Here is a 27,137-nt window from a genome sequence, read left to right on the forward strand (position 1 = left end):
GCAAACTACGTGTTTCTAACATGTTTGACGAAAATATCAATTTGAGTTGTTTTTTAAAAATCATGCGGTAAGTTTGTCAATGAAACATTGCTGACTATGCAGAAAAATCATAATAATTTAAGAAAGATAAAGCAATATTATTATCTTTATACGCATCAACAACTAACATTCTCCCAATTAGGGTAAATCCATAGACTGTAAAAAAATAGGCTAAATCTCAGGTTTACATGAACGAAAACAGTCGGCTGGTGGCGCTTGATAGATTACGAGGTGCCCAAAGTTGGAGCTGGACTAAAGTGGAGGAGAGGTGGAGTTGGACCAAGCTCCACCCATTTTGCGTAAGTAAAATAAAATAAGAAATAAAAAGTAAAACATCAATAAATTACAGCATGTAGTATTTCAGAAAAAATATTTTAATTTATTTATTTTATAACAAAAATTTTTAACACAGTGCTTTCCAATCTATGGCCATGTCCCCCAGTGGGCCGTCGCGGTACTGCATGGGGGCATTGGCTAGGCCAAATCAAAATATTAAAACAGTTAAAATATTCTATTTGTTGTAATAAAATCACATATTCTATGTGATTTTTGTCCCGCCTCTATTACATAAACATAAGTAAAAAATGTTGGAGGCTAAGTTTTATGCTGCATGCAAGTTTAATCAAATTGGTTAAGCAAGCTGAACCTACTATTTTAAGTTTTTGACTAGTGATGAGTTGACCTAACTTAAAAACATGTTAAAATTATTTACTTTATCAAAATATTGATATGAAAATTGTGCTTATGATAAAGCTCCAGTGTTCTTTGGAAGCACAACAACAAACTTTTAATTTAGACTATTTGAACAGCCAAATTAGATTAATCTGCTTTTTCGGTTATCAGTTAGGTCAAGTGCAAGAGGCTAGTTAAGGTCAGTTGTAAGGATAATTCAGTGTCAATGTAATGTGGTTCTGTAACCAACCAAAAGAAATGAATGAAAATAATGAATTACAGTGGCTCAAAATAAAAATATTAGCAAAACACTTCTGATATGTTACTTATTCATTCATAGGAATTTGGCACTGCTGTTCAAGAGGCATTTTAGATATTGATGGAAAAAATATTCATACATTTCATTATTGACTATGAAACGGTTTCAATCCAGCCACAGTCTTGGAGTTTCTTCTTGGCTCTCTGTAAAAAGTTAACCTTCCCTCTATTCTTGATGTTGGATGTGTATTCGTGAGATTTCAATTTGGCGTAATAATCTGAAAACTTGTTAAAGAGAATAGAAATCGGAAGTCCGTTTAAAATAATCCCGAAGGAAATGCATCCAAAGGCAAATATTCGTCCCAGAAGGGTCTTGGGAAACATGTCACCATAGCCTACAGTAGAGATGCTAACCTGAAAAGATGAGATATTGTACATCAGACATAAACAAACAAATGACATCATATTTGGAAAAAAATTGAATATTTTACTCACAGATGCCCACCACCAAGAATACTAGTGAACTTGGTCCGAGGAGCATCATGCTCAACACTGTAAACCATGACAGAAAATGTGAAGATTCCCATGGCGATGAAGAGAAAAAGACATCCCACCTGTTGATAGCACTTCCTCAACGTGAACCCAAATGCTCTCATGCCAATGGAGTGACGGGCCAGTTTCAGAATAAGGAAAATACGCATGAGTCGCATGATTCGTAGCACTTGTCCCACTTTGCTAACCTGTCCTACAGTCTCTATATCAGGGTTTTGTTTACCAGAACTGCTGATCTCAAAACTCTCGATCACAAACTGCAGTATCTGCGGTAGGATGGCTATCAGGTCGACCGCGTTCAGCACGCTCTTTGTGAAACGCCTGATGTCAGGGGTTGACACTAGACGTAGAAGATAATCAACGGTGAAGAAAGTTATGCAGAAAGTTTCTAACAACTCTGCATATGACTTTCCACTAAACTGGTTAACAGATGCCATGTTCTCCATTTCATCTACTGTATTCAAAGTCATGGTGACCAGCGATACCATTACAAACACACTAGAGCCCACTGACATGAGTTTAGCTGGTACAGAGGAGAAAGGGTTCTCCATTAGGTTCCAAAGCGCCTTTCGCTTGTTTCCACAATACATTCCCTCAAACACCTCCTCATTTTCTTCGGATTCCACTTCTGCTACGAGTTCTTTTTGAATTTTGAGCTGTTCCCCTAACTCGTCGTGTTTCTCCTCCAGCAAGATCTGGCATGTACTTTATCCGTATGCCCCAACAATTGATCTCCTCCAGAAAGTTTCTGGGACAAAGCTCGTCTTCGATCCACAGCACCCCAGTCCTGTAGAAGTTGAAGATGCTGTTGAACACATCTGGATCTCGATCACAAAAATTTTTGTTGTCCTTCACGACGTAGTCATTACCGAGGTCCAGCTTCACGTTGAGGTCGGTGGACGTGGCCAAACGGCCGATTCTGCTCTGTGGATACCTTGCTGCCATTTTGTAGGTGATGCGATAGGACTTTCCTCCAACGTTGAGGTTGAGTGAACAGTTCCTGCTGGGACTGCGTGATGGAAACCATGATGAAGGATCTGAATGTTTCACAACCTCCTCACCGTCGACATCGGTGAAGATGTCGTAAATGTCCTTTTGTAGTTCAGTGAAAGAGCTCCACTGTTTGAGCAATTGCTCTTTGGCAAATGGGATAAAATCATCCGTTGATTCGGAAGTTTCTAGTTTACAGTTGGGAAAGAGACTCTGTCTCCTGTCTTTTTGGTAGCTGAATGTCATGTCTGCTCCTCTAACTGTACCATGGTCTGTGCCTGTAAATTTCAATGTGGTTTACTGACGGTAAATCTACCCTATTAAGATATAAAGAGGCAGGACAAGAGACAATCCATAGTCAGATGTTGTCTAAGGAGCTAAGAGATAGGCAACCTAATTGCTATTATCCTTTAATCTTTTGCGCACTTGACATCTGCTTTAAATCTTTTTGAAATTATGTTGTAAATGTGTTTACATTAAATAAAAACACCCAGGAAAGACCCCATGCTGATTTATTAAATGTTTTTAAACAAGTATCTTTATCTATTTAGATGAAGTTGGGTATTTATAGTGAGCTTGTAAATGAAAAAAGCATTAAAAAAAAATAAAAAAAAATAAATAAAAATCTGATTTTAATGTTTGAATGCATGCAGTCACTGTGGTTGTTTCATTAATAAGAATAAAGATTACAAAGCAGACATGAATCTTAAGTTAAGAAAGTCTTAAACGTATCAAGAGCAAGTCGGGTCACTTAAGGTAACTTGTTGGTCCATAGTTAGTTAATGGGTTATTTCATACACATTAATGTGTTAATTTTTTACAGATTGTTTGTGTTAGGCTATTTAACACATTATTTGTGATTATGTGTGATTTTGTGTTGATTTTATGTTAAAATAAATAAAAGGGACAACACAAGTTTAAACAAAATGTGTTGTTTCAGTAATAACACAGAGATGTGTCTATTTAGGGACATAACGTTTATTACATTTTCATCTTATTTTTACTCAATGTAAAAAAAATGCAGCATGAAGTTTAAACAACTTGGTTTTGCAAGTCAATTGAACGTACTGTTTTTAGCTTTGACTTGTAAAGTCGACATAAAAACTTATAAAAAATATATATTTTTTAAAGTTAATGCAGCATAAAATTATATGTTTATAAAAAAAAGCTTGTCATACTGGCATGCTATATGGTTTATACACTCTTATATACTTTATTCAAGTGTATATCATCTTATTTTCTTATCATGTTTATATGATCAGGTTTTAATCCTTAAAAGATTAGGCAATTATTTGAGTAAAGACAGGAAAGGGCAGCTTGGAGAGGCGCTTCCAACCACCATCTGTCAGTCTGAATGGTATTTTTGCAGTAAATTATACAAAGCATGTATAAAAAAAACAAAAACAAATCTATTATACAACACAAAAATTACTATTAGTGGAGACTGACAGACAAAATGTTTTAGTGTAATTTTTTAAGTTAATGATTTAATAATTCCTGCTAAGAAAAACCAAATAATAATGGTTGCACTGACAATACCATTATGAACCTCTTTAGCAGGTCTTTATCATTAAAACCATTACAGAATTCTTTTTGTTGTGTGTTTTTGGTCTTAATCCAGTATGTTCAATGCTCCGACCCACCAGATCACATGCCACCATAGGGACACACAGAGACCATTATATTTTCCATTAAAACCAGTTTAATTCCCATTATGACCATTTAATCCATTACAATTTCTGTGATGGTTTAATGTTTTTTTTAAGGCCAGTGATGAAATATTGAGTAAATAACCACCTGTTGCAACAACTTGCTATATAGATGGATAAATGAATATAAGCTACACAGTGTCTATTTACATTTTATTTAAAATTGTATAGTGGAAATAATATTAAGAGAGAAAAAAGAGAAAAATACAAATAACCAATTTGTTCGTACAGTACGAATATCCTTTTTTGTGTTATGTTTTCGTTGTATGTCTCATTGTCTTGCTCTAATAAAAAATAACAAAAAATAGTTAGAATATTATACGTTTTCAGAGCTTTTTAGTTTTTTCCTTTTTCCAAAGTGGTACTGTATAATTTAAAATCATTCATGAAATGTGACAGATTTTGTTTACAAAGGGCCCATTTTGTTTTGTGTATAGGGTACTTTCCTAAAGCAATAAATAACTGTATAATATATTGTTAATTACTTTCCAAATTATTTCAATCAAAGTAAAATAACTCTTCAAATACATCAATCTCTACCACACGACCCAATTTTCTAGTAATATAATTTTCCAAATCTTTCCAAATAATCTTCAGTAGATACAATGATAAAACAGATGCAAAGTTGTTTATTTTTCCTGTCCACAAAATTCACAAGGCTTTAATCTTTAACCGTTGTCATTTCGTCTCTTTTAAATAAAGTTTTTACGCATTTGAATGAAACATGGCCGCCACTGCAGCTGGGTGTGAGCATTATGTTCGCAACTGTTTATTAAAAGTGAGTAACTTTATTTTCATTTAATCTCTTGTTTAAATTGTATTTCACGTTAATTTATTATTTTCATCAGATTTATATTCCCCAGTTTGATATTTTTTTCTCTGGTCGCTTGTTATCGTGTCATATGCAAATGCTAAATGTGTCTTTTTTATCCATATATATATATATATATATATATATATATATATATATATATATATATATATATATATATATATATATATATATATATATATATATATACACAATATCCACGTTTTCATTTTAGCAGACGCTTTTATCCTAAGTGACTTATACATGAAACACGCAGATGAGAGAGAGAGATTTACTACATATGTGTGGTCTACTGATAATGTGTATTCATTTAATTTTTAAGTCATTTTGAATAAAATGCACATCATTGAATCCAGCTGGAACAAGACTCAAGCACAAATACATAATTTTGTAAGGTTTGTAGTAGGGATGCACCGATAGGATTTTTTTGGGCCGATATCGATTTAAACAGACAACTTCTGGCCGATGCCGATACCGATATTAAACACTTGGAAACAATACTATACAGTTGGTCTATTAGCTAGTTTATTTATGCTTCAAATTATTTTTACTGAACATGGATTGGATCTAATTAACATTCAACTGACCAACATAATAAGAGAGGCACAAATTAAGCTAAAACAAATATAATAAGACAACCTTCAAAGGTGGTTTTTGCTTATTCAGCATTTATTTTATTAACAACATTAACTCATTTTTTTTTACATAAAATTGATTTCTTTATGCAGTTAATTAATAAACAATCAGTATCGGCCTTTCTCGTGCTATTGCCGATATGCCGATGGTTTCAAATTCATCAAAAATCGGCCGATAAATATCGGCGTCCGATACATCGGTGCATCACTAGTTTATAATATTTTCAGCAGAAGTACATTTATAGTTTGTTTCTTTCTGTAGGCGCCGTGCTGTGGGAAGTTTTATGTATGCAGACTCTGTCATGATGGTGAAGAAAATCATCAAATGGACCGATTTAAGGTCCGAGATGTCAAATGTGCGGCGTGCCATACTATTCAAGAGGTAAATTCATATTTAAGCTATAGTTATAAACACATGTAAAGCTGCTTGCTTGACCACTGTTTTTAACTTCCGTTAGTGTGTAATGTTGCTGTTTTTAGCATAAACAACATCTGCATTTGTGTTACCTCGACCTTATTTCAGCATCGGCATTTGCCGCCAAAAAACCCAAATCGGTCGACCACTAAGCAAAAAACAGCAAGACAACATATAAAACCTTTTTCATCTTTGAATAGATTTTCAAGTTTTTGGCTTCCTCAGGCTCAGCAGACATGTAAGGAGTGCGGTGTGAAGTTTGGGGAGTATTACTGTGACATTTGTCATCTCTTTGACAAAGACAAGAAGCAATACCACTGCCAGCCTTGTGGAATATGCAGGTTTGCGTAACATTAGCATTTATTCATTCATTCAGACTTCATTATTGATGCCTTTATTATTCAAGAAGCACTGATGTTTTCTGCTCTCTCACTTTTAGAATTGGTCCAAGAGAGAAATACTTCCATTGTACAAAGTGTAATTTATGTTTAGCCACCGATCTTAAAGATAATCACAAGGTATTGAAAGTTTCATCTTCCTTTTTTAACACTCGCTTGACTCATCATTCGTATATGTAGGAATAACTCAATGCTTTTATGTTTCAGTGTGTTGAGGATGTGTCGAGGCAAAACTGCCCGGTATGTATGGATGACATCCACACATCTAGAATAGGAGCTCATGTTCTTCCATGTGGACATCTTTTACACAAGTGAGTATTTCTTTGATGATACGTACGTTACGTTGAAAGCGTTTGCTCTGTCTGTCCAAAAATGTTAATTTTCTCACTCGAATGACAGGTGAAGTGACATCGATTGACATTAGTGAAATGTACCCTTAATAATAATAATTCGTTACATTTATATAGCGCTTTTCTGCAGACCTCCAAGCGCTTTACATGTGAAAGGGGGATTCTCCTCAACCACCACCACTTTATACCTTAAGGTATAAAAACTAGTAGTGGTAGACCACTCTCTATCATTTTATGTAAAACAACACTTTATTCTTTCGTATTTTCAGAACATGCTTTGAAGACATGTGGAAAACTGGGTAAGGGACAACCTTTAAATAACTGTTGTAATGTTACTGTGGGGTGAATTTATGCCTATGTCTGTGGACTCTTGTGTACGGTTTTTGTTTTGCAGTGCTTATCGTTGTCCACTGTGTATGCAGTCAGCATTAGACATGAAGATGTTTTGGGAAGAGAGAGATAAAGAGATCGCCCAGTCACCCATGCCTACAGAGTACCAGGATGCTACAGTGAAGGTAAATATATATGGGTCAGTGAAAAAAAAGGTTTGGCAAGATGAGAAATTTCAATGCACAGTGTATTTATGTTGATTTTATGCAATAAAAAATTACATTTGCTCCATTTTTATGAAAGTTAAGACTGAATGGACCTGAAAATGTCAAATGGTGTAACCGCCAATTGCGCCAAGAATATTTTATCCACCTTGATGGCATGTAAACGTAATTAAAAAAAAAATTAGTTATTTCTAAATTTAAATTAATAATAAAAAATCATATTACACTAAACTAGATGATTATATTTTATTTCACATTTTTTATGAATATATTTACATTTTCATTTAAAAAAATACTAGTTACACGAATTGACACAGAGTGGTTACACCACATTGACATTTTTGCAATTATCCCCCAAATATTCTTACAAAACGAAATAAAACCAGAAATTTTAGACTTGGTCCTCAAAAAAGACAATGTATGTAAATAATCTGCAAATTTATTTTGAAATTTTAACCCTTTTACATTTAATTGAACCATACGAACACAAAATAACTTACATCACGTCATTGACCTATTGAGCAAAGTAAATATCGCGACATTCTCAGGTACTTCAATATTTGTTCAAGTCTATAATATTGAATAATTACTTGCAGTTTATAGGGTGAATCTCATGATATCTATGGAAACACATTCAGGCCATATTTCACCTTAAAAACGACTAAATAATGTATTACAGAAGGTCATGAAATGCGCAATGCGAATCATTTCATAGCTAAATGAGGTTTGGATTAAGCTCTGTACATGTGTTTGTGATTGCAGATAATATGCAATGACTGTCAGGCTCATTGTATCGTCTCTTTCCACGTGTTGGGAATGAAATGCAGTAACTGTGGATCTTATAACACGGCACAGGACGGCGGGCTGATCATACAGACAAGTGCAGGACTGCCTGCAGAACAGCCAAATGACAATGAACCCGAAACAGAGGCACTCGACTGATGCTTAAATTAAGAAACGAGCCAAACATTGACATGTACACTATAATCTTTCCATTTTTTTCTGCTTCATTAAAGGTGTTGGAATTGAATGTTAATCTTTCCCCGATCCGACTACAGTCAGCTGTCTAATAATTTCCCATAAAATGCGATCAAAGTGCTCATTTGGAAGCTCATGGCATCATGTTGGATGATAACTTTTTTTTTCAAATCACAAAATCTGATTGTTCACAACCATGGAAAAAATTAAATAACACTTCATTGTTAAATGAGTTAGGAGTTTTATTTGTCTTTTTAATATTAAGCAGAAGTTAAATATAACATCAAGATGATTTTCAGGCAGACATGTAAAAAACAATTCCCGCTTCTCACACAATAGATAAAATCATCGTTCATATTCAACACATAATTTGAACTCATTTATGTAAAGCAAACTTGGATGTCTAAGGGGTGAGGAATTGCATCATATGTCCACATATTTTCAATGTTCTGTATATTCTCATTATGTAAAGCGTTAAAAAGCATCAAACCCATGGATCGAATGCCACTTACAGTAACAGGAATAAATGTAATACAAAAGTTAGTTCACACTACAAAATACAAAAATAATGATTACAGCAACACACATTTGGTGTATATAGGATTATAGAAAACGATTCAATAAAAACATTTTGCAGTTCTGCTTTTAAACCTGCATGAATGCGTTTATTGACTTTTAGTCATTAGTAATTCTGAAAATTAGGTATAAAAACACAAATTCTGGTATATGAATTAGGATTATACAGATTGTGGTTATTCAGTATTTGATTGTTAGTTACATGCTGTCTCCTCTGGGTGATACAGTCGTGGCATTAAAATCAGGCTCTATTACAGTTTCAAGTTCTGGTTTAACAGATACAGCCGGTGATAGAAAAATGGGGTTTATCTTCATGTCAATCGTTTGTTCTGTGATGGTATTGTGAATTGTTTCCTGGAGGACTAATGGCAGTGAAGTTGGATTATTGACCTGCTGTATATTCAGCTTTACGCTCGATATGGCATTGGGTTGTGCGGTGCTTCTCGGTACGGTGATCTCCTCTGAACTCGACTGACTCGGCTCGGAAGATTCAGAACTGGATGACAGGCTAATCTGTTAGACAAAAATATCATTTTAAATTAAAAGGTTTATTTATATACATTTCATAATATAGTATACAATGTGATTACAACAATTCAGTGCTTTACATGGGTATAAAAAACGACAAATGATCCACATTCAATTGAGTCTTCTTAAATAAGTTAATAATATTTATATCATACTTAAGACTTAAATGAATGTGGATTATTCATTTGAATGGATTTCTATTAATCCATACACCTACAAAATATATATCATGTGTTGAAATAATAGGACGAAGTTGAAAAATTAAGATCACACTTTACGTTACATGCAAATATTAAAGTTTATACAAAATTAAATCAATAATGTATAAAAAAATATATAAAGTATATACGTTTTATTACAATTTATTTGAATTCACATTTTGACATTTTTACTTTTTTGTTATATTTGAAATTTAGTATCTTTGTATTTTCCTTGTAAATAATATCTGTAATAATTATCTTTGTGTATGAAATGTGCTATATAAATAAAATTGAATTAATTAAACAAAATTAAACACATGATGATGTAGTAAAAGTATAGCACTAAACGTTAGATAAATGCAGAGATAAATGCACAGATGTCATGAAATATAAGTCTTACTGGGTTTGAAACGGTAAAGGCCACCAACATGAATCCAAATAGTGCTGGTCCCAAAAAATCCATCTTGTATTAAATGTCCCTGTGAGAGAGGATTTGGATTTGAATAAAAAAATATTAATAGAATAAAAAATTATTAAAAGAATTAAGTACACATACTTTTAAATCCATCCAAAAGTATAGATTGTCAAAAGCTTACCGTATTTTTATGCTCAGTGTTTTGCAGCCCTTGACTGTCAATGAATTGAAACTGAGACTCTTATATACAAGCTTATTATACCACCCACAGGCAAATTTACATGTGTTGTCATTTCTCTGATGAATTTACGTTCGTTTAATTTCATCTTTGGTTAGCCAAACTTAACTCTTACATTTTAAAGTGACGGAAATCCACTAAAATATGTACTTAAACTAAAACATATTTACTTCCGAGTAAACATGTTTTGTTTTATGTAATCTAACCAGGTCTCATCTTAAAAAAAGATTTTGTTCTGGGTGTGTTCAGCCACTATTCATCCAAAACCCCCAAAAGCCACAGACATACATCACGTCTAGTTGGTCAAAACAGAAACATCACCAAAAACATATATAGCTATAGTATATAAAAAAAACACATTTCATCCCATTTATTTTTAAGACTTGCAACAGCCAAATTAAATCGTGGTGTAAGATTCAATTGTAGTCTTTATGTTGAGGTATTTCAGCACTTACACTCGCTTCATAAACAATAATTTTATTCAAACCATCATGCAGGCAGGCCACAACTAAACATTTATATTTCAAAATTTGGTCAATCCCAAGATCAGTATTTCTTTATCTTTACATTTAATATATGGTTGCAAGTGAAAACCAGAGAAATACTGACAGCTTTGCTGTTTATGTTTTATTGTTTATGTCTCATACACGTTATTACTGTGTGTACTAAAATGTAATTTAGGGAAAAAAAAGTTTGTCTGTGGTTTCAATTGTTGTGGTTTTATAGATGAGTGTAAGAAACATCTTAGCTTGGTTTCGCAAACAAGATTTAACTTCTTATAGCGTTCCTGAAAAAGGCTTAAAAAGGACAATAATTGTACCTGTTGTGTTGATTGCATCTTTAAAGAGTTTACATCATTCGAATCACAAGAATCTCAGCTTTTCGAAGATGTGTGACACGTTTAGCATTTTTTTGTCTCATGAAGTTTTCTGTGAAATAATGCAGCGTTCCTCCCCAGGTACATTGGAACTTTAAGGAGCGGTTTCCATGACAGGGATTAGACTAGTCCTAGACTAAAATAAATTTAAGAGCCATTCAAACTAAAAACAACTTGCACTGACATATCCTAATCTTTTTTTGCCTAAAAATGCACAAAATAATGTTTTTAGTATAAGGCATGTTTGTTAAACTAGTTAAGACTAAGGCCTAGTCCTGTCCTAAGATAATCCCTGTCAAGGTAACCGCCCCTAAGGGTTAAAGGGAGATTACACTTTTTTGAAAATAATATGCAAATATTCCAGCTCCCCTCGAGTTAAACATTTGATTCTTATCGTTTTGGAATCCATTCATCTCCGGGTCTGGCGCTACCACTTTTAGCATAGCTTAGCATAATTTATTAAATCGGATTAGACCATTAGCATCGCGATAAAAAAATAACCAGTTTCAATATTTTGTCCTATTTAAAACTTGACCCTTCTGTAGTTACATCGTGTACTAAGACCGACGGAAAATTAAAAGTTGTGATTTTCAAGGCAGATATGACCAGGAACTATACTCTCATTCTGCCGTAATAATCAACGACTTTGCTGATGTATCATGGCTGCAGCAGTGCGTTGTGATATTACGCACTGCCCCGAAAAATAGTCCTCTTGGTTACTCTCAATAGCAGGAGACTATTTTTGGGCAGTGCGTAATAACACTACGCCGGCTGCAGCCATGTTACATCAGCAAAGTCCTTGATTATTACGCCAGAATAAGAGTATAGTTCCTGGTCATATCTGCCTATAAAATCACAACTTTTAATTTTCTACTGGTCTTAGATTGGTCTACACTATGTAACTACAGAAGAGTCAAGTTTTTAGTAGGAAAAATATCTACATTCTTTGGTTATTTTTTGCGCGATGCTAATGGTCTAATCAGATTCAATGGATTATGCTAAGCTATGCTAAAAATGCTAGCGCGAGACCTGGAGATCAGCGGAATGGATTCCAAAACTGTAAGTATAAAATCTTTAACTTTAGGGGAGCTGGAAAATAAGCATATTTAAAAAAAAAATGGAATGCCCCTTTATGGCCTTAATGTAAACCCTGTCTGTAAAACTGGGTCTTAGTTATTTAAACATCCAAGTACCATCTTAATACCACAAATTGGGATATAGGACCTTGTTCATACTGATCTGGCTTTTAAGCTAATGGCCCATTTACTGTATATCCCTGCCAAACCATTGTGCAAAGAGATCACTTCACAATGTTTCTTAAAAATGTACTTTAATAATTTTAACAGGAACACAGTTCAATTCAGTTTATAAATGAGACGTGAGAAAATATCAATCACAATCTTACTGTAAATTTCATCTTTTAGCAATTTTGCCTCTAGACATGAAAAAGAAAGATTTTATAAATGACTGAAAAAAATCTTTAGGAAAGTTAACATATGAAATTCAGAGATTATAGACAGAGCTAACAGGAGAGACTGTGAATTTACATTTTCAAAATGCAATTATTTTATTTCATAGAGACCAAAATTATACAGCCAGGATGGTGAAGCTAATCCACAGATGTTACATTCTCCTGAAAGACAAACAGAAAATGTATTATGTAAAATATTGCTACGGTGACTCACGGCAATTTTAGTTAAATTTACATCTATTGATTTGTGTTCATGGACACGATTTTCCTCTTTGTGGCACTTGGCATGACTTTCAACGTAATGCATTTCAGTTGGAAGCATCTATCGTGCCTGCACCATGTTTTTTCTGCCATTCGGCCGCACAGACTCTGTATTGTTTTTCTCCTATGTTATTCGTTATCCTATGTTATTTTAAAACTATTGTCGGGTTGGAAATAAATATCCCAGCATTTTCTATGTAAACAGTATCCTTATTGAATGTTACAATGTTGAACATGCCAGGTCAAATTATCACGCTGAGTGACATGAAAAAGTCTGTGAACATGAATCAATAGATTGAAATTTCATGAAGAATATTGTGCATTACACAGAGTTGTTTTAACCCATAGTTGAGTCAAATATGGACAAACCCAACAGTCGAGTTAATGTCAACCCAAATACTGGGTTGTTTCGAGCCAAACTGTGGGTTGTTTCAGCTCATTTTTGGGTAACAACAAACCAACATAGGTTTGTCCCTTTTTGGCCCAACACTGGGTTAAAAACAGCTGCGTTTTCATTAAAGATTTGCACAAAACTTTAGCATTATTTAAAAAAAAAATCGACAAAAAACTTGTGAAATGACGGCATTTCCTTTAACCAATGTTATGCAACGTTTGTCATTCCAAAACCAAGGCGACGGGTGTGTTCGACTTCATACGGCACCACGCAGACCATCATGTGAATGACATCAAAATACGTAGAGCGCGTCTTGAAAGCATACAGAGCAGTCAACTCTCGAAACACTCTTGCAATATTTTGATGTCATGCGTTTAACGGTTTTGTGACATCACAAAGTCATACACGCCTCTTTTGTCTTGCCCTCCAATCAAACACACCACGCCATTTTAAAAGAATGATCATGTGACTTTTACGCAGGTCACGTGACCTGTAAAGGCGAGAAAAAAATGTGTGAAACTGTTTTCAAATTTCTGTAAAAGGCACCTACTCAGGGTTTAAAAACCATTTTGCAATATATCGGCGTTTATGCGAAATTGCTGTTTCCATAGGATGCATTTCCAATTCGATATTTCAATTTGCGCAATTTGAAGGATAATGCAGCTTAAGATTACAATCTATTTATACCACCAATAAAATTTGCAATACTACTATATATATTTTACATTTATTCTTTTTTTTTCTGGGGTTTTTATTTTTTTCTTCCACTTTCTTTCTTTAAAAGCAATGAAACATTGTAAAAAAAGAGCAATACGAACAAATATCCTTGATTTCATACCTCTGAAAATTCAGTCTCTTTCCCACTTCGTTTTCCTGAAGTCACCTCTGATCTTCCTTGTAGTTCCTTTAAGCACGTTTCCTGCTCGACCACTGCCTGTGATCCTTCCCTAAAGACATTTTTAAATGTAAATGAATAGACTTTAATGCATCAACAATAATAAAATGCAAATAACAGCGCACCTTCGATTTCTGGTCCTTTTCTTCTGAATGATCCCAATGGTAATACCCAGTACGACTACAGCAACACACAGCCCGATTACACCGTACATAACCGGTCCCTGTGCAAGACCACCCAACAAATCCTGACAGCGTTCTCCACTATAACCCCCATCACAAACACACACCGTCGCTCCATCCCGGCTCACACATTTTCCGTTCCCGTTACAAAGTTTAACGTTGCACGTCTCTGCATCCACATTCTCCGGTATTATGTCTTCACTCAGGCCTGGACGAAACGCTTTAGGACTGAGTCCAACCTTCTTATCTTGGAGACCTGAAAAGTTAAGAGAAGTAGTAGTAGTAGTAGTAGTAATGTTTTTAATACTTAATCAATGGTTGGTGAAAACCTGGAAAGCTCAATTTGAAACTAAAGTGAAAGGGGAATCCTACCAAAACAATGACATTTTATGACAAATAGGAATATTCCCTTAAATAATGCATCTTGACATCAGTGTTATTTGAGATTTTTGCGACTTTCTGAAAATATTGCAGTAAAAAAAGGATTGAAAATACTGGGACGACGCTTCAGTTCCTCACAGTGCTCATCAGAATGATCCGGACATTCAGCGACTCCGTTGCAGAACTGATTCAGTGGTAGACAGATGTCTTTACTCAAGCAAGGTTTGGTGCCTTCAGGACATCGAGGATCCAGGACACAGTCTGTACCATTAACCAGACGGTGGCCGTGGCCGCAATGACAGGTCATTCCTCCTGGAAACGCTAGACAGATGTGACTGCATCCTCCATTACCATTTGAACAGAGATTAGTGTCTGAAACATCAAGTTGAAGCTTTAATTTAGTATGCCTGTAATGGACGCCACGGTTGATAGAAACGGTTTCTATCCAGTTAACTATAATAATGTGTTTGTTCAAGTAAATCTCACAGTTTGTGATAATGTGAATGTGTTTCTTCCTCACCTTTTTGGATCGATTTGGTCAGTGCTTTTAGAGCGACTATCTCAGTTTTCACTTCAAACCACAGCTTACTGGTCTCCTGTTCATCACTGAACCAGCACTTACTGGAATTATCTAAACAAAATAACACGAGTATTACCAAAGATATTGGCTATAACAAGATTAAACACTCCTATTCCTATAAATAAAGGACAATGCAACACTTAACATGGCCGCTCTGGTGACGGAAGTCCCGCCTTCCAGTTAAAACAACAAATCATCAATCAATAAAGACTAATGATACTCTGAAGGAGCTCTATACAGTGTCACATGAGGCATTTGCTAACTTGTGCGCATGCAAGTAGCTAAAACGGCATTGAATAAAGGGTTAACTGTTACAGTTATTAATGTTTTATTTTTATCTTACATTGAGGCTGTGTTATTTTAATGCAGTCAACAAATGTTTGTAATTAATTAAAATTTGAGCGGTCAAACGATTAATCGTGATTAATCGCATTAAATAGTAGTAGAATACAAGTTTATATTATATGTGCATAATAAATGTGTGTGTACTGTGTGTAATTAAGTTTATATACACAAATACACAAACATTCAAATATAGTTTGTGTAATACATAAATTAATCACGATCAGTGTTGGGAAAGTTACTTTTAAAAGTAATGCATTACAATATTAAATGACTCCCCAAAAACTAATTGCGTTACTTAGTTACTTTTCATGAAAAGTTATACTTTTGTGCATTACCTTTTTGCGTAACTTTTGCGATTACCACTTTTGCGTTACTTTTGCGCGTTACCACTTTTGCGCGTTACCACTTTTGCGCCTTACTTTGCTGAAGCTTGATCTTTTTCAGGACTTGAGAAGTTGTCATTTTCCATTGCAAAAATGTCAAGATCTGGCCTGCCATCTTTGTTTCTGACTCAAACGGTTCCCACTCAGGCACGCACGCATGGAGTGCGTAAATCTATGTGACTATGTTCAGTTTAATTCATTTATTAAACAAATACACAAACATTCAAATATAGTTTGTGTTATACATAATTTAATCATGATCAGTGTTGGGGAAAGTAATGTAATGCATTACAATATTAAATTACTCCCCAAAAACGAATTGCGTTATTTTTGCGCATTAACTTTTTTGCACATTACTTTTTTGGTGCGTTACCACTTTTGCACGTTACCACTTTTGTGAATGTTACCACTTTTGCGAGTGTTTACACTTTTTGCGGCGCGTTACCACTTTTGGCGGCGCGTTACCACTTTTGGCGGCGCGTTACCACTTTTGGCGGCGCGTTACCACTTTTGGCGGCGCGTTACCACTTTTGGCGGCGCGTTACCACTTTTGGCGGCGCGTTACCACTTTTGGCGGCGCGTTACCACTTTTGCGTGCGTTACCACTTTTGCGTGCGTTACCACTTTTGCGAATTGCGTTATTTTTGCACATTACCTTTTTTGCACATTACTTTTTTACTTGCTGAGGCTATGAGAATTTGTCATTTTCCATCGCAAAAATGTCAAGCTCTGACCTGCCATCTTTGTTTCTGACTCAAACGGTTCCCACGCATGGAGTGTGTAAATCTATGTGACTAGGTTTAGTTTAATTCAGTCATTTTTTTACATCTTATAAATTTAAATGAAAAGTAACTTTTTTTTAAAAAGTAACTCAAATATTAATGTGTTCATTCATAAAGTAATGCGTTACTTTACTCGTTCCTTCAGAAAAGTTATGTTATTAAGTAATGCACGTTACTTGTAATGCGTTACCCCCAACACTGATTACAATTAATCGTTTGACAGCCATAAATTATCTTAAGTTTGCTGTAAAAATTATGGCAGACAGTATTAGACTAACAAAATATAAAAATGTGATATGAGCAGATTTTACCTGTTTTAGTAACCCAAACAGGGACTTTGTTAACCAAGCCAAATGCTGTTAATCCTCCTTCTGTTTTTATTTCCTTGTATCCCAAACCATCAATGCCAACTGAAGCAATAACACCAAGACCTAGAGAAAGATCATCATCACAGTGGTATTGTGGAAATTACAACCCATAGATTATTACAATGTTTAAAAAACGCTTTAACATTCTTAACATTTAAGAAAATAAATAAATACCAGTGTCAGCCCAGAAGAGTTTATTCCCATCATCAGTTAGCAGCAGTGAAGTTGGCTTTAGTGACTTCCTCCACACCACACTTCTGTTCTGTCCATTCATGTATGCGCACTCAACCGTATTTACTTCACCATCCTTGTGTTTGTTTAAAAAGCAGAGCCGTCCGCTTGGCGGGTGCAATGTGATCGATTCAATCCCAGTGACGGCATCATGGATTAACACGCTGGTGTGAGCGTCTGGTGACGTGACCTGCAGGCCTGGCAGCCTTGTGCTGCTCCAGTACAGATTTAATGTGATCCAGTCCACTGCAAACGCACTGATCGAGTCTTTATATAGCTGAAGACGTTTTCCACGAGGCGCCAGCGCGACGTCTTTCATTTTAAACAGCTCAACGGCATTAGCAACGGACACGTACAAGGTAAGATCTCGCAAAAATAAGTCAAACGCGGTTGGCTTGAGCCTGGTTAGGAGGTGAAACTGGCGATGTTCAGGCCACTTCTGAAGGCCTGTACTGCTGGGTCTGTGCTGCACAAAGACCTTAGATACAGAAATGGACAGAGAAACAGCATTACTAGAAGGTAAACGACAGGTAAAATAGGAAGTGATGTCATGTCCCATCTACCTGTCTGATAGCAGAGGGAGATAGAAACAGTATGAAGGACGAGTCTTTGGGTTTTGAGCACGTGATTCCATCTTCATCCAGAAGGAGCGGAGACGGACACTTACAGGCGCTCATCTGCTCGGGTGCCAACACGCACAGATGAGAGCAGCGTTTGTTCAGACAGGGGTTTGAAACGCTCACCTGTAACAGCGGGTGAATGACCTGCACCACAGAATCAAGACCCATTTCACAACCCATTTAACTTATATTATGCATGATTAAAATGACCAGAGAAATCAGAAATACTTGCTTTTAAACCAAACGGCTGCCCAGGCCGCTTAAGCAGGACTTGGTGCTTTTTGCCACTGGTTTTGTGAGCACTCTGTATGGTTCCTCTTTTGGTATCAGACCAGTACACCATGTCATTAAATACAGACACAGAAAATGGACTGGGCGTCTCCATCAGCTGCAGGAGCTAGAAATAAAACATCACCGAACAACATTATGAAAAGATGCTGTTTTTTGAAAATCCACCACCTTGGGTTCATTGAATATGTAAAGTTAACAGTAAATTGATGACGTGGATCAAAGTCTTCCTTTCGATCTTTTAAATGCACCCTATCGGACTCATTTGAATAAATTATCTTCACTAAAAACCTCTACCTTAATATCTCGTCCATCCAGATTGGCCGATCCAATGCACTTGAGTTTCTCATCCGTCCAGTAGATTCTGTTACGCAGGGAATCCACAGTCAAACTGACCGGCCATCGAAGAGAGCGTTTGATCAACACTCGTCTATCTGATCCATCCATTCCAGCACATTCGATCTGAGCCTCATCCCCTGTTTCTGACCAGAACATCAGACTGAGAGGAGAAAGACAAGATATGATCTGAAATCATCAAATAACACACAGCTTTAAAAGATGATGTAACACAACAAAATCACAACTCGAACCCTTTCTGAGGGAGCAGAGCTAGAGACCGAAGCTGGCCAAGATCTCGATCCAGAATCACCACCATGCGATCGAAGCTTCTGGTGGCATTGGTGTCCAATGCCACTGCGTTTATCTGGCTGTTTACACCATCGACCCAGTATAGGTTTCTGGCCACCCAATCCACTGCCAGGGTGTCTGCATTCATACCTTTACAAAGAAAAAGTCAACAGTTTGCCACCAAAAGCACTTTGACTTTTCACGCACCCCTTGATGATTTTCCATCCTTCTCTGTACCTTTAACAATGGTTCCTCTGCTCTTCTGATCCAGCGACATCCATTTGATACTGTCGGTGTTGAGGTTGGTCCAGTAGACTCTTTGGTTCCCCCAGTCGAAGTCGAGCGAGACCACAAACCGCTTTTCGGAGGACAGAAGAACATTCAGACTTGAGCTCCTCAGACCCAGCAGGAAGACCTCAGACTGCACCGAAGCCAGAAGGTACGGCTCGCCTAAAACATGGTTTGAAATTTAAACGTATCCAATGATGTTACATTACCTATATTATCCATTACGAATGTAGATACCTGTGATTTTACAGCTACGACCGTCAGGTTCAAGAACGTAACCGTGACTACAAGAGCACTTGAATGAGCCTTCAGTGTTGTTACAGTAGTGTGAACAGGCGGCTGGATTGCTCGCACATTCATCGACATCAACACACGACAGGGCGCCATCAACAGGCTTATAGCCGATCCTACACCAACATTGCTATGACACAAAAAACAGGCAGAAATATCTCATTCGAAAATCAGTGTGCTTAAACCATATAATGGGTTCATGGCTTTAAAGAGCACATATTATGCCTATTTTTACAAGATGTAGTATAAGTCTTGTGTGCCTAGAATGTGTCTGATGTTTAACAGGGTTCCCACACCTTAGTTAACTTCAAATTCAAGGACCTTTCAAGGACTTTCCAGGTCCAATACCCTCAAATTCAAAGACTAAATGGGGGGACACATTTCAAGTGAGAGCAAGGTTACATCGTGTTACCTTTTAAGATACATTGTTACAGTTCCCTTTTGAGGGAACTTGCGCTGCGTCACTGCAGTGACACTTTGGGGACGCCTCCCAGTGGTAAGTGCGTCTGAATGTGTATATCAAATTCAACCAATGGTGAGGCTTAACGACAAAGACAGGGTGACGCAGGAACCAGGAAGTATATCGCTATCTGAAATATTGCCAAAGACGGCGTTACAGGGACGCAGGAAGTATGGCAAGGGAGACGCAGCGTCTCGTTCCCTTCTCAGGAAACAACAGATACATACGTAACCAGAGACGTTTTCATGTGTCAAACACAAGCATTTTGGTATGAATCAACATTCGCATACAGAAGATATAAGCATTTAAAGCGAACAGTTTAGCACGTGTGCTTAAAAAATATATCCCCCAGAAAATGGGGCTTGGACGTGACATTAACAAGAGAATCAATACAGTATGTCTAATGAGACTGCTTTGGTTTAATGGGAATTGAAAAAAGGAGGAGGTGGATGAATTATTTTCACACACTGCCAACACACATTATGTCCAAACATTGTGTAAAAGTGGATTTTGCATAATTTGTGCTCTTTAAATATAAAGTGCAATATCATCCGTACCGGGCCTGTGGGTGTGACGTGACAATCCTGTGCACACTTGAACTTATCTGAACATTTATCCGTCTGACAGGATCCGCCCTCATCCGAACCGTCCAGACAGTTATTAACTCCGTTACAAAGCTGAGACAAATCCACACATTCAGAACTTCCACACTGAAACAGATGAGGAGGACAGGACGCAGGTGGACCTGTTCAAACAGACCGCATGAGGTAGAGTAACAGTGTTGACAGTATGTAACAGAACTGACACCTGTATAGAAAAAAACACCCTACAATTATATAAGTTTGAGAAGTAGACTTCTGAATGTGTTTAGACTTACAGTCGGACTCATCACTTCCATCCTTACAGTCGTCAGATCCGTCACATCGCCAGTCCTGTGGTATACACTGAGTCTTAGAGGAGCAGGACCACTGGAAATCTCCACACTGTACTGGAGAATCTGTACAGTTCTGTCTCAAATAAAACACAAACCGATAGTCAATTTTTGCTCTGCCAGCTTATTAATGTACAGAGAGATTAAATTCCTTTCAAAAAATTAGTTTAAAGGTGCCGTGTGTAGATTTTAGTGGCATCTAGCAGTGAGGTTGAGAATTGCAACCAACGGCTGAGTCCACAGCTCACCCCTCCTTATCGAAACGCAGAGAGAAGCCACGGTAACTGCCACATGACAAATACGTCATCGTCTGAGACAACGTTGTGACAAAAAGTGCTTTTATAGAGCAGTTTGTCCGTTCAGGGCTATTGTAGAAACGTGGTGGTGAGAAATGTCAACTTCCGTGGACCCGTGGTGTATGAAGATTAAAAACGTCTCACTCCAAGAGGCTGTTTACACTTGGCATTAACATGCGTTTTTGTCGATCGGATCACAAGTGGACGACGTTAATGCCAGGTGTAAATGGTGTTCAAAAGGTTTTGAACGCGTCCACTTTCGACCACTTTCAACCACATCCAGAGGTAGTCGAAACCACTTTCGATCGGATGGCTTTGGAGTTGCGGAACGCAAATGTGGTTGAATGTGTTCGAACACCTTCTCTCCACCCATTTATCTAATCTGAGGTATTAAACACAAGTTTAACGTCTTTTTTTGACTTCTGGCGTGAACTTATGGTGAAGAGCGCTATTTTTAGCCTTTCATTGATAAAACTACTGCGGGTGTTCTCCGTAGTTTCGGTTTGAATGCGTGAAAGTTGCGCGATCCTATTTCATCAATTGCGCTGAAAATTTAGAGAAAGCTCCAACATATAAACGTACAAAACACTGTGCAGCATGTCTACTTGCTAAACAAGCAGCGGACTCGGACATAATATTAGTTTGCCTCCATATAAACTCATAATTACTGCCGCTCGCGTTCGAATGACAGCAGAGAGACTCGCCCACCGTCTCACGGACCGTCCCCTCACAGAATTCAGAACAGAAGCGGTCGAAAGTGGACAAAAGAGACGGATTTAAATACCAGGTGTAAACGTAATGTGTCTCTCTCGTCCACTTGTGATTCGATCGATGAAAACACATCTTAATACCAAGTGTAAACAGCCCCTAAGCTAAGGTAATAAAAACCTTTGTAATGGTTATCAAAACATTATATTGCATTTCTGCCAAGAGATCCTTTCGAAAAGTTACGCAGTGCACCTTTAAGCAGTCCAACATGTCAACTTATGGTTCAACCATTGGCCAGAGTCACTGTGTGATGTTTGTCACAGTGAACAATGTTCATATAACTATTACCTCTACTTAGATAACTATTACCTTGAATAACTTATAGTAATAATTTACTACCATTTCGCGTTGTTCGTGGCCAAAAAAACCCCCACTAAATTAAATGGATGTAATAATGTATCACATGATTTTTTTCACATTTTTTAAATACATCTGTTAGTCACCCTCAGTACTGACCAAATGTTCACAAAAAAATCCATGATTTTAAATCTTTAATTGCCAAGTTCATAAGTGATGTCACTGATTTTGGGAAAAAATATTTTCAAATCACCTTTTCATCTGTGCCATCTTTACAGTCTGTTTCTCCGTCACACATCCACTCATCCAGCAGACACTCTTGACTGTGTGGACAGCGGCGTTGTGTGCTGCAGGGTGGAGGTTCTGCACAGTTCTCTTCGTCCGAATGATCTCTGCAGTCTGGATGACCATCACATCGCATACTGACAGAGACACAGTGACCACTATTGCATTTCCATTCTGCAGCGCTGCAGCTCTCCACACCTGACGCAGAATAGCAAACACGGTTTACATACACTTATTAAGACAAGACCCACCCACTTTTTAACACCAATGATATTGGACCCACTCACTTTTTCTCAAATTTAGCGCATATGTCTGTTCACTGTTGGACTCGCGATACAACAAGGTAAACAAAACTCTTAAGCTGAATTCAGACTAGCAGCGACTTTCTCGCTGTGTCGCTCATCTTTTTCAATTAGGTCATTAGGAGGCGTTTCTAAGTCTGGTTGTCATAATGAGTACCATCCACTCCAGTAATTGACAAGAGACGGATGATGTGAACACCACTGCTTTGCTCTCATTGGTAGTCAGTCACTCCTGAAAGTTGCTCATTATTTGCATAAAGTTAAACTTTTCTCACATTTGTCACGTGACTGGACACGGGCGCTGTTGCTATTTTTCCAGGGCGCAAATCAATAAGGGGTTGGTCTGAAGTAGGTTCATTATTCATAGGTGTGGTTTGGGCGTAACGTCAAATAAACCAATCAGAACGCTATCCAACATTCCCTTTAAACGCAAGTGCGCAAGTTCTATGGCGGGTTGCTATTATTATGACAGATTTACCAGGCGCACGCCAGGAGCGGTTCACAGCCGAGGAGACCGACGTTCTTGTAAGAGCAGTCAAAGACAGAGAAGTTGTTTTGTATGGGGATAGGAGAAATCCGCCCAAATCAGCGTAGGTTAAACAGGCGTGAGAGGAAATAGCCACAATTGTCTCATCAGCTGGCATCCCCAGGACGTTGCGCCACAAGCGCTACAATGATGTCAGGAGACGGGGGAATCCCAAGCTTGCCAGCATAAATCGGGCACGCCGTGTAACGGGAGGTGGATCTGCCTCTACACAGGACCTGACGCCAGCAGAGGACATCGCTGCGTCCACCCTCACCGCTGAAAGCCAAGAAACGCCAAGCAGTCCAACCCCAAAGTACACTTACAAATTAAGTTCACATACATTAAGGTTTCTTATGAAAACATTTTAATTATTATTTACATAAAATAAACGTAATACAGCCACACAAAAATAAAAATATTTTAATCGTTATTTGCATGATAATTTTTTAATGCAGCCACACAAAATAAATAAAAACTATCACCACGATGCTCAACACAATGATTTCCCTTATCTCATATGTAAAAAAATTTTATTGTAACAATTTATGATTTGCAAAAAATAACTGTTGCATCTGTGTAGATTAGATAAGCAAAGTGTGTGCGCGTTGTGCACGCTATACATTATGGTCAAGCATGCGCCCTTAAAATAGCATAATGAACAACGCGCAACGCGCCACTGACTAAAGACTAGTTTTTTCTGGTCAGTTGCACAATTGTTTTTTGAAACTGCAAAATAGCATCAGGGATGGTTTGCGCTGGAACAAGCCTCCTTTTTTGCGTTGAACCGCCCAGAGAGCGCTAGTTCATTCCCTAGTTTGCTGACGTGCGTCTGTGGAGGGAAAAACCCGCTGTGCGCCGGTGCAAAATACGAATGATACATGCGTCACTGACAAAGTCAATTGCGCTGGGTGCAAGATAGGGCCCTTTGAGTTACTTTGCTTTATTCGCGTGTTAAATTTACACATGATATTCGCGCCATTCGCGGGTGATTTTCAGGTGCGAATACGCTCAATTTGCCAGCTTTAGCTAGCTTGTAGTCTCAATATGTATATGTATCTTTTAATTAAACAATTGCTTTTATAGCCTAATAGTGCGTTCACACCAGGTGCGAATTAAGCATTTAGGGCAAGTGATTTACATGTTAAGTCAATGCAAAGACGCACTAGACATCCTGTGCTGAGATTCGCACGAATTGAGTGTTTCGGGCATTTGAGTTCAAAAAAGTTCCGATTTTTGAACTCAAACGCCCGAAAGGCTCAATTCGCGCAGCGCATTCGCGTGAACCTCAGCACAGGATGTCTAGCGCGTCTTTGCATTGACTTAACATGTAAATCTACTAAGGCACAGAAACACTTTTTACAGGGTGTATAATCATTTTTGTACTCTAGTGTACAGAGTGTACAGATATTCTCCATAGTGATATCGTCAGCATGTGAAATAGGCGTTACACAATAGTATCAAGGGGCGAGGCAGAAGTTTCCTTATATATTTTTTTACTCATTTCTCTTTTAAACACCCCAGTGTAGCTCTTTTATTATTGATTCAATGCAAAGGTCTACCGAAAGTTAGGTTTGGGCCACAAAAGCCATTTGTTTGCCACTGAAACGGTCGATATCGTTTCTAGTCACAGCCCCGAAAAGTTACCTCAATTGAAAACTCACCACAGCTGTCTTCATCGCTGCCGTCGGCACAGTCTTTTTCTCCATCGCAGAGAAAGGATTCTGGGATACATCGGTTGTTGTCACAGCGATGATCACAGCTCTCATCCTGCTTGAAGCAGTTGACTTCATCCGAGCGATCCTGACATTGAGCCACACCATCGCACACCTGCCTTCGCTCGATACACTTCTTACCATGTGCACACTGAAACTGACCTGGGAACAGATGAGAAAGAAGAGTTTTAGAGATTGGGTTGTTGCCAGGGTGTTGCTAAGGCTATCATATCCTTACCGGATTCACACTCGTCCGAGCATTCGTCCTCGTCCGATCCATCCGCGCAATCCTCTTCTCCATCACACAAGTGATTATAGAGAAAACAGTCCATCCCATCTCGACACAACTTCGAACCGTAGGAACAACGCAGAGGGGTTTTGGTTACATTGGCTTTCTCCGAACCATCAGACTCATCTGTCGGTTCCTCCTCTGTACTTCTGTCATCTTCAGCATCATCATCATCATCATCATGGTTATCATCTTAAAAGGAAAAAGAAAACACTGTTTACAACGCAATCCTTTGCTAGAATCCACAAACAGTCCAATTAAACCTAAAGAAACATCTTACAACAGCCGTCTTCATCGCTGCCATCCACACAGTCCCTTTCTCCATCACATATAAAGGATTTTGGGATACAACGGTTATTGTCACAGCGTTGATCACAGCTCTCGTCCTGCTTGAGGCAGTTGACTTCATCAGAGCGATCTTGACATTGAGCCACTCCATCACACACCTGCTTTTGTTCAATACACTTCTTACCATGTGCACACTGAAACTGACCTGGAAATGAAATGTAAGGCAGGCAAGATGTCTTAAACAAAAGTATGGAAATCAAGCAAAGCATAAATTGAGACAAATGACTGTCAAAGACGAACGGAAAACTAGGATGTATTTATCTAAAACAAGCATTGCTTTAGCGTCACTAAAGGTCCCGTGGTTAATGTAGGCCTTCAATGCAACTTTGGATGATAATAAATGAAGAACAAACGTAGGAAAGCTTTAATAATAACCATGCAAATATTTTGTGACTACAAATGATTGTTTCTTACTAAAAATAGAATCATACATTTAAAAAAAGAAAATGCACACAGGAAATTAAACATAAAAGAATTATGTACATAATGCATAAGACATTATATGCCCAAACAGGTTATCTTGACTAATATGCATCAGGGCACCAATGGCACACAGATATTAAGTAGTCTAGCTAGCACACCTATGCTGCAGAATGAATCACATTCATCTTCATCCGAGCCATCAGAACAGTCATCTTCACCATCACATAGATGACTGTAAGGAACACAGTCAGATCCGTCCTTACAGGGTTTCAAACCGAACCTGCAGTGCAGAGGAACCTTCTCAGAACCCACAGCAGCCAGAACACATTCAGCTGCAGAACACACAGTCATAACATGTCACAATGTAAACATTTATTTTTACACTGGGTCATATAAATTAACTACATTTACTTATTCTTCCTTTGACAGGATCAGGATGGGCCTTAATAAGGAAATTTCTTTAAAATATGCATGTGTTACAAGAAAACCACATCATTTAACCAATGTAGTTAACTAGACATAAGTGTAACTTCATCACTTATGCACAAACACAACTGGAAAGGTTTGTTACTGTAACAACATCTTACACTGATGATCAATGTGAGATTTCAATATCACCTTTTAAGAGCAGTAAGATCCCCCAAAATGCAACACTCTGCAATACAAACTCACACATGACTGCAGAGCAAACCAGCTGAATTCGTGACGTGGCGCTTTAATCAGACGAACAGCTGAGATTAATGCATCTTAATTGATCAGAAATAAGGCTCGTTTGACTTAATAGGGCGCGGCAAGAACCGAAAGGCGGGTGACGTCAAAGTTTCGCGAGAGCGATTTAAAAGCAGATTCCTCCGTGTGATTTCGATCGCTCTCGCGGTACTTTGACGTCATCCACCT

General features: G+C 37.5%; 3 protein-coding genes and 1 long non-coding RNA gene across 6 annotated transcripts; 1 reads left to right on the forward strand and 3 right to left on the reverse strand.

Annotated features, from left to right (window-relative positions):
* Positions 1-1,122: 1,122 nt before the first annotated feature.
* kcnv2b (potassium channel, subfamily V, member 2b) lies at positions 1,123-2,757 on the reverse strand. Its single transcript, XM_065250104.1, is given in 4 exon segments — positions 1,123-1,383; positions 1,465-1,484; positions 1,487-2,223; positions 2,225-2,757. Coding segments are annotated over 4 exon segments (1,551 nt in total).
* A 2,169-nt stretch (positions 2,758-4,926) lies between these two features.
* Positions 4,927-8,614, forward strand: rchy1 (ring finger and CHY zinc finger domain containing 1). 3 transcript variants are annotated; one of them, XM_065250980.1, is made up of 8 exons: positions 4,927-4,998; positions 5,950-6,069; positions 6,328-6,443; positions 6,542-6,620; positions 6,708-6,811; positions 7,120-7,149; positions 7,245-7,365; positions 8,167-8,614. In XM_065250980.1, exons 1-8 carry the CDS (start codon positions 4,945-4,947, stop codon positions 8,344-8,346), a joined length of 804 nt encoding a protein of 267 aa, XP_065107052.1. In that variant the 5' UTR covers positions 4,927-4,944; the 3' UTR covers positions 8,347-8,614. The 3 variants fall into 3 exon arrangements, with proteins under 3 accessions (XP_065107052.1, XP_065107053.1, XP_065107054.1); XM_065250981.2 differs by having other exon boundaries at positions 4,979-4,998; positions 6,303-6,443; XM_065250982.1 differs by lacking the exon at positions 4,927-4,998 and having other exon boundaries at positions 6,312-6,443.
* On the reverse strand, positions 8,604-10,348 carry LOC135732715 (uncharacterized). Its single transcript, XR_010526804.1, has 3 exons — positions 10,283-10,348; positions 10,087-10,165; positions 8,604-9,471 (listed from the first exon to the last, which is right to left on the reverse strand). It is a non-coding gene; the product is annotated as an uncharacterized lncRNA (long non-coding RNA).
* Positions 10,349-12,597: 2,249 nt separating this feature from the next.
* Positions 12,598-26,953, reverse strand: lrp13 (low-density lipoprotein receptor related-protein 13). Its single transcript, XM_065250978.2, has 21 exons — positions 26,859-26,953; positions 26,399-26,572; positions 25,750-25,962; positions 25,419-25,661; positions 25,130-25,342; positions 22,609-22,838; positions 20,941-21,070; positions 20,621-20,808; positions 19,550-19,733; positions 19,262-19,474; positions 18,988-19,174; positions 18,695-18,896; positions 18,342-18,506; positions 18,053-18,253; positions 17,433-17,967; positions 17,202-17,321; positions 15,321-15,431; positions 14,939-15,172; positions 14,363-14,675; positions 14,181-14,289; positions 12,598-12,849 (listed from the first exon to the last, which is right to left on the reverse strand). The coding sequence occupies exons 1-21, from the start codon at positions 26,914-26,916 to the stop codon at positions 12,826-12,828; spliced, it is 4,047 nt and encodes a 1,348-aa protein (XP_065107050.1). The 5' UTR covers positions 26,917-26,953; the 3' UTR covers positions 12,598-12,825.
* Positions 26,954-27,137: the final 184 nt, after the last annotated feature.

The sequence above is a fragment of the Paramisgurnus dabryanus genome, chromosome 5 (assembly GCF_030506205.2).
Source record: "Paramisgurnus dabryanus chromosome 5, PD_genome_1.1, whole genome shotgun sequence".
Taxonomy (NCBI): domain Eukaryota; kingdom Metazoa; phylum Chordata; class Actinopteri; order Cypriniformes; family Cobitidae; genus Paramisgurnus; species Paramisgurnus dabryanus.

Bases quoted from the DNA above. Each gene is read 5' to 3' on its own strand.
- rchy1 (XM_065250980.1), top strand. From the start codon at position 4,945: ATGGCCGCCACTGCAGCTGGGTGTGAGCATTATGTTCGCAACTGTTTA. The intron at 6,070-6,327 runs GTAAATTCATAT...TGGCTTCCTCAG, and splicing joins CGTGCCATACTATTCAAGAG to GCTCAGCAGACATGTAAGGA. The intron at 6,621-6,707 runs GTATTGAAAGTT...TTTATGTTTCAG, and splicing joins ATCTTAAAGATAATCACAAG to TGTGTTGAGGATGTGTCGAG.
- lrp13 (XM_065250978.2), bottom strand. From the start codon at position 26,916: ATGTGTGAGTTTGTATTGCAGAGTGTTGCATTTTGGGGGATCTTACTG. The intron at 19,175-19,261 runs GTACAGAGAAGG...TTCTTTGTAAAG, and splicing joins CAGAGGAACCATTGTTAAAG to GTATGAATGCAGACACCCTG. The intron at 15,432-17,201 runs GTAAAATCTGCT...TATTTTGTTTAG, and splicing joins TGTTTGGGTTACTAAAACAG to ATAATTCCAGTAAGTGCTGG.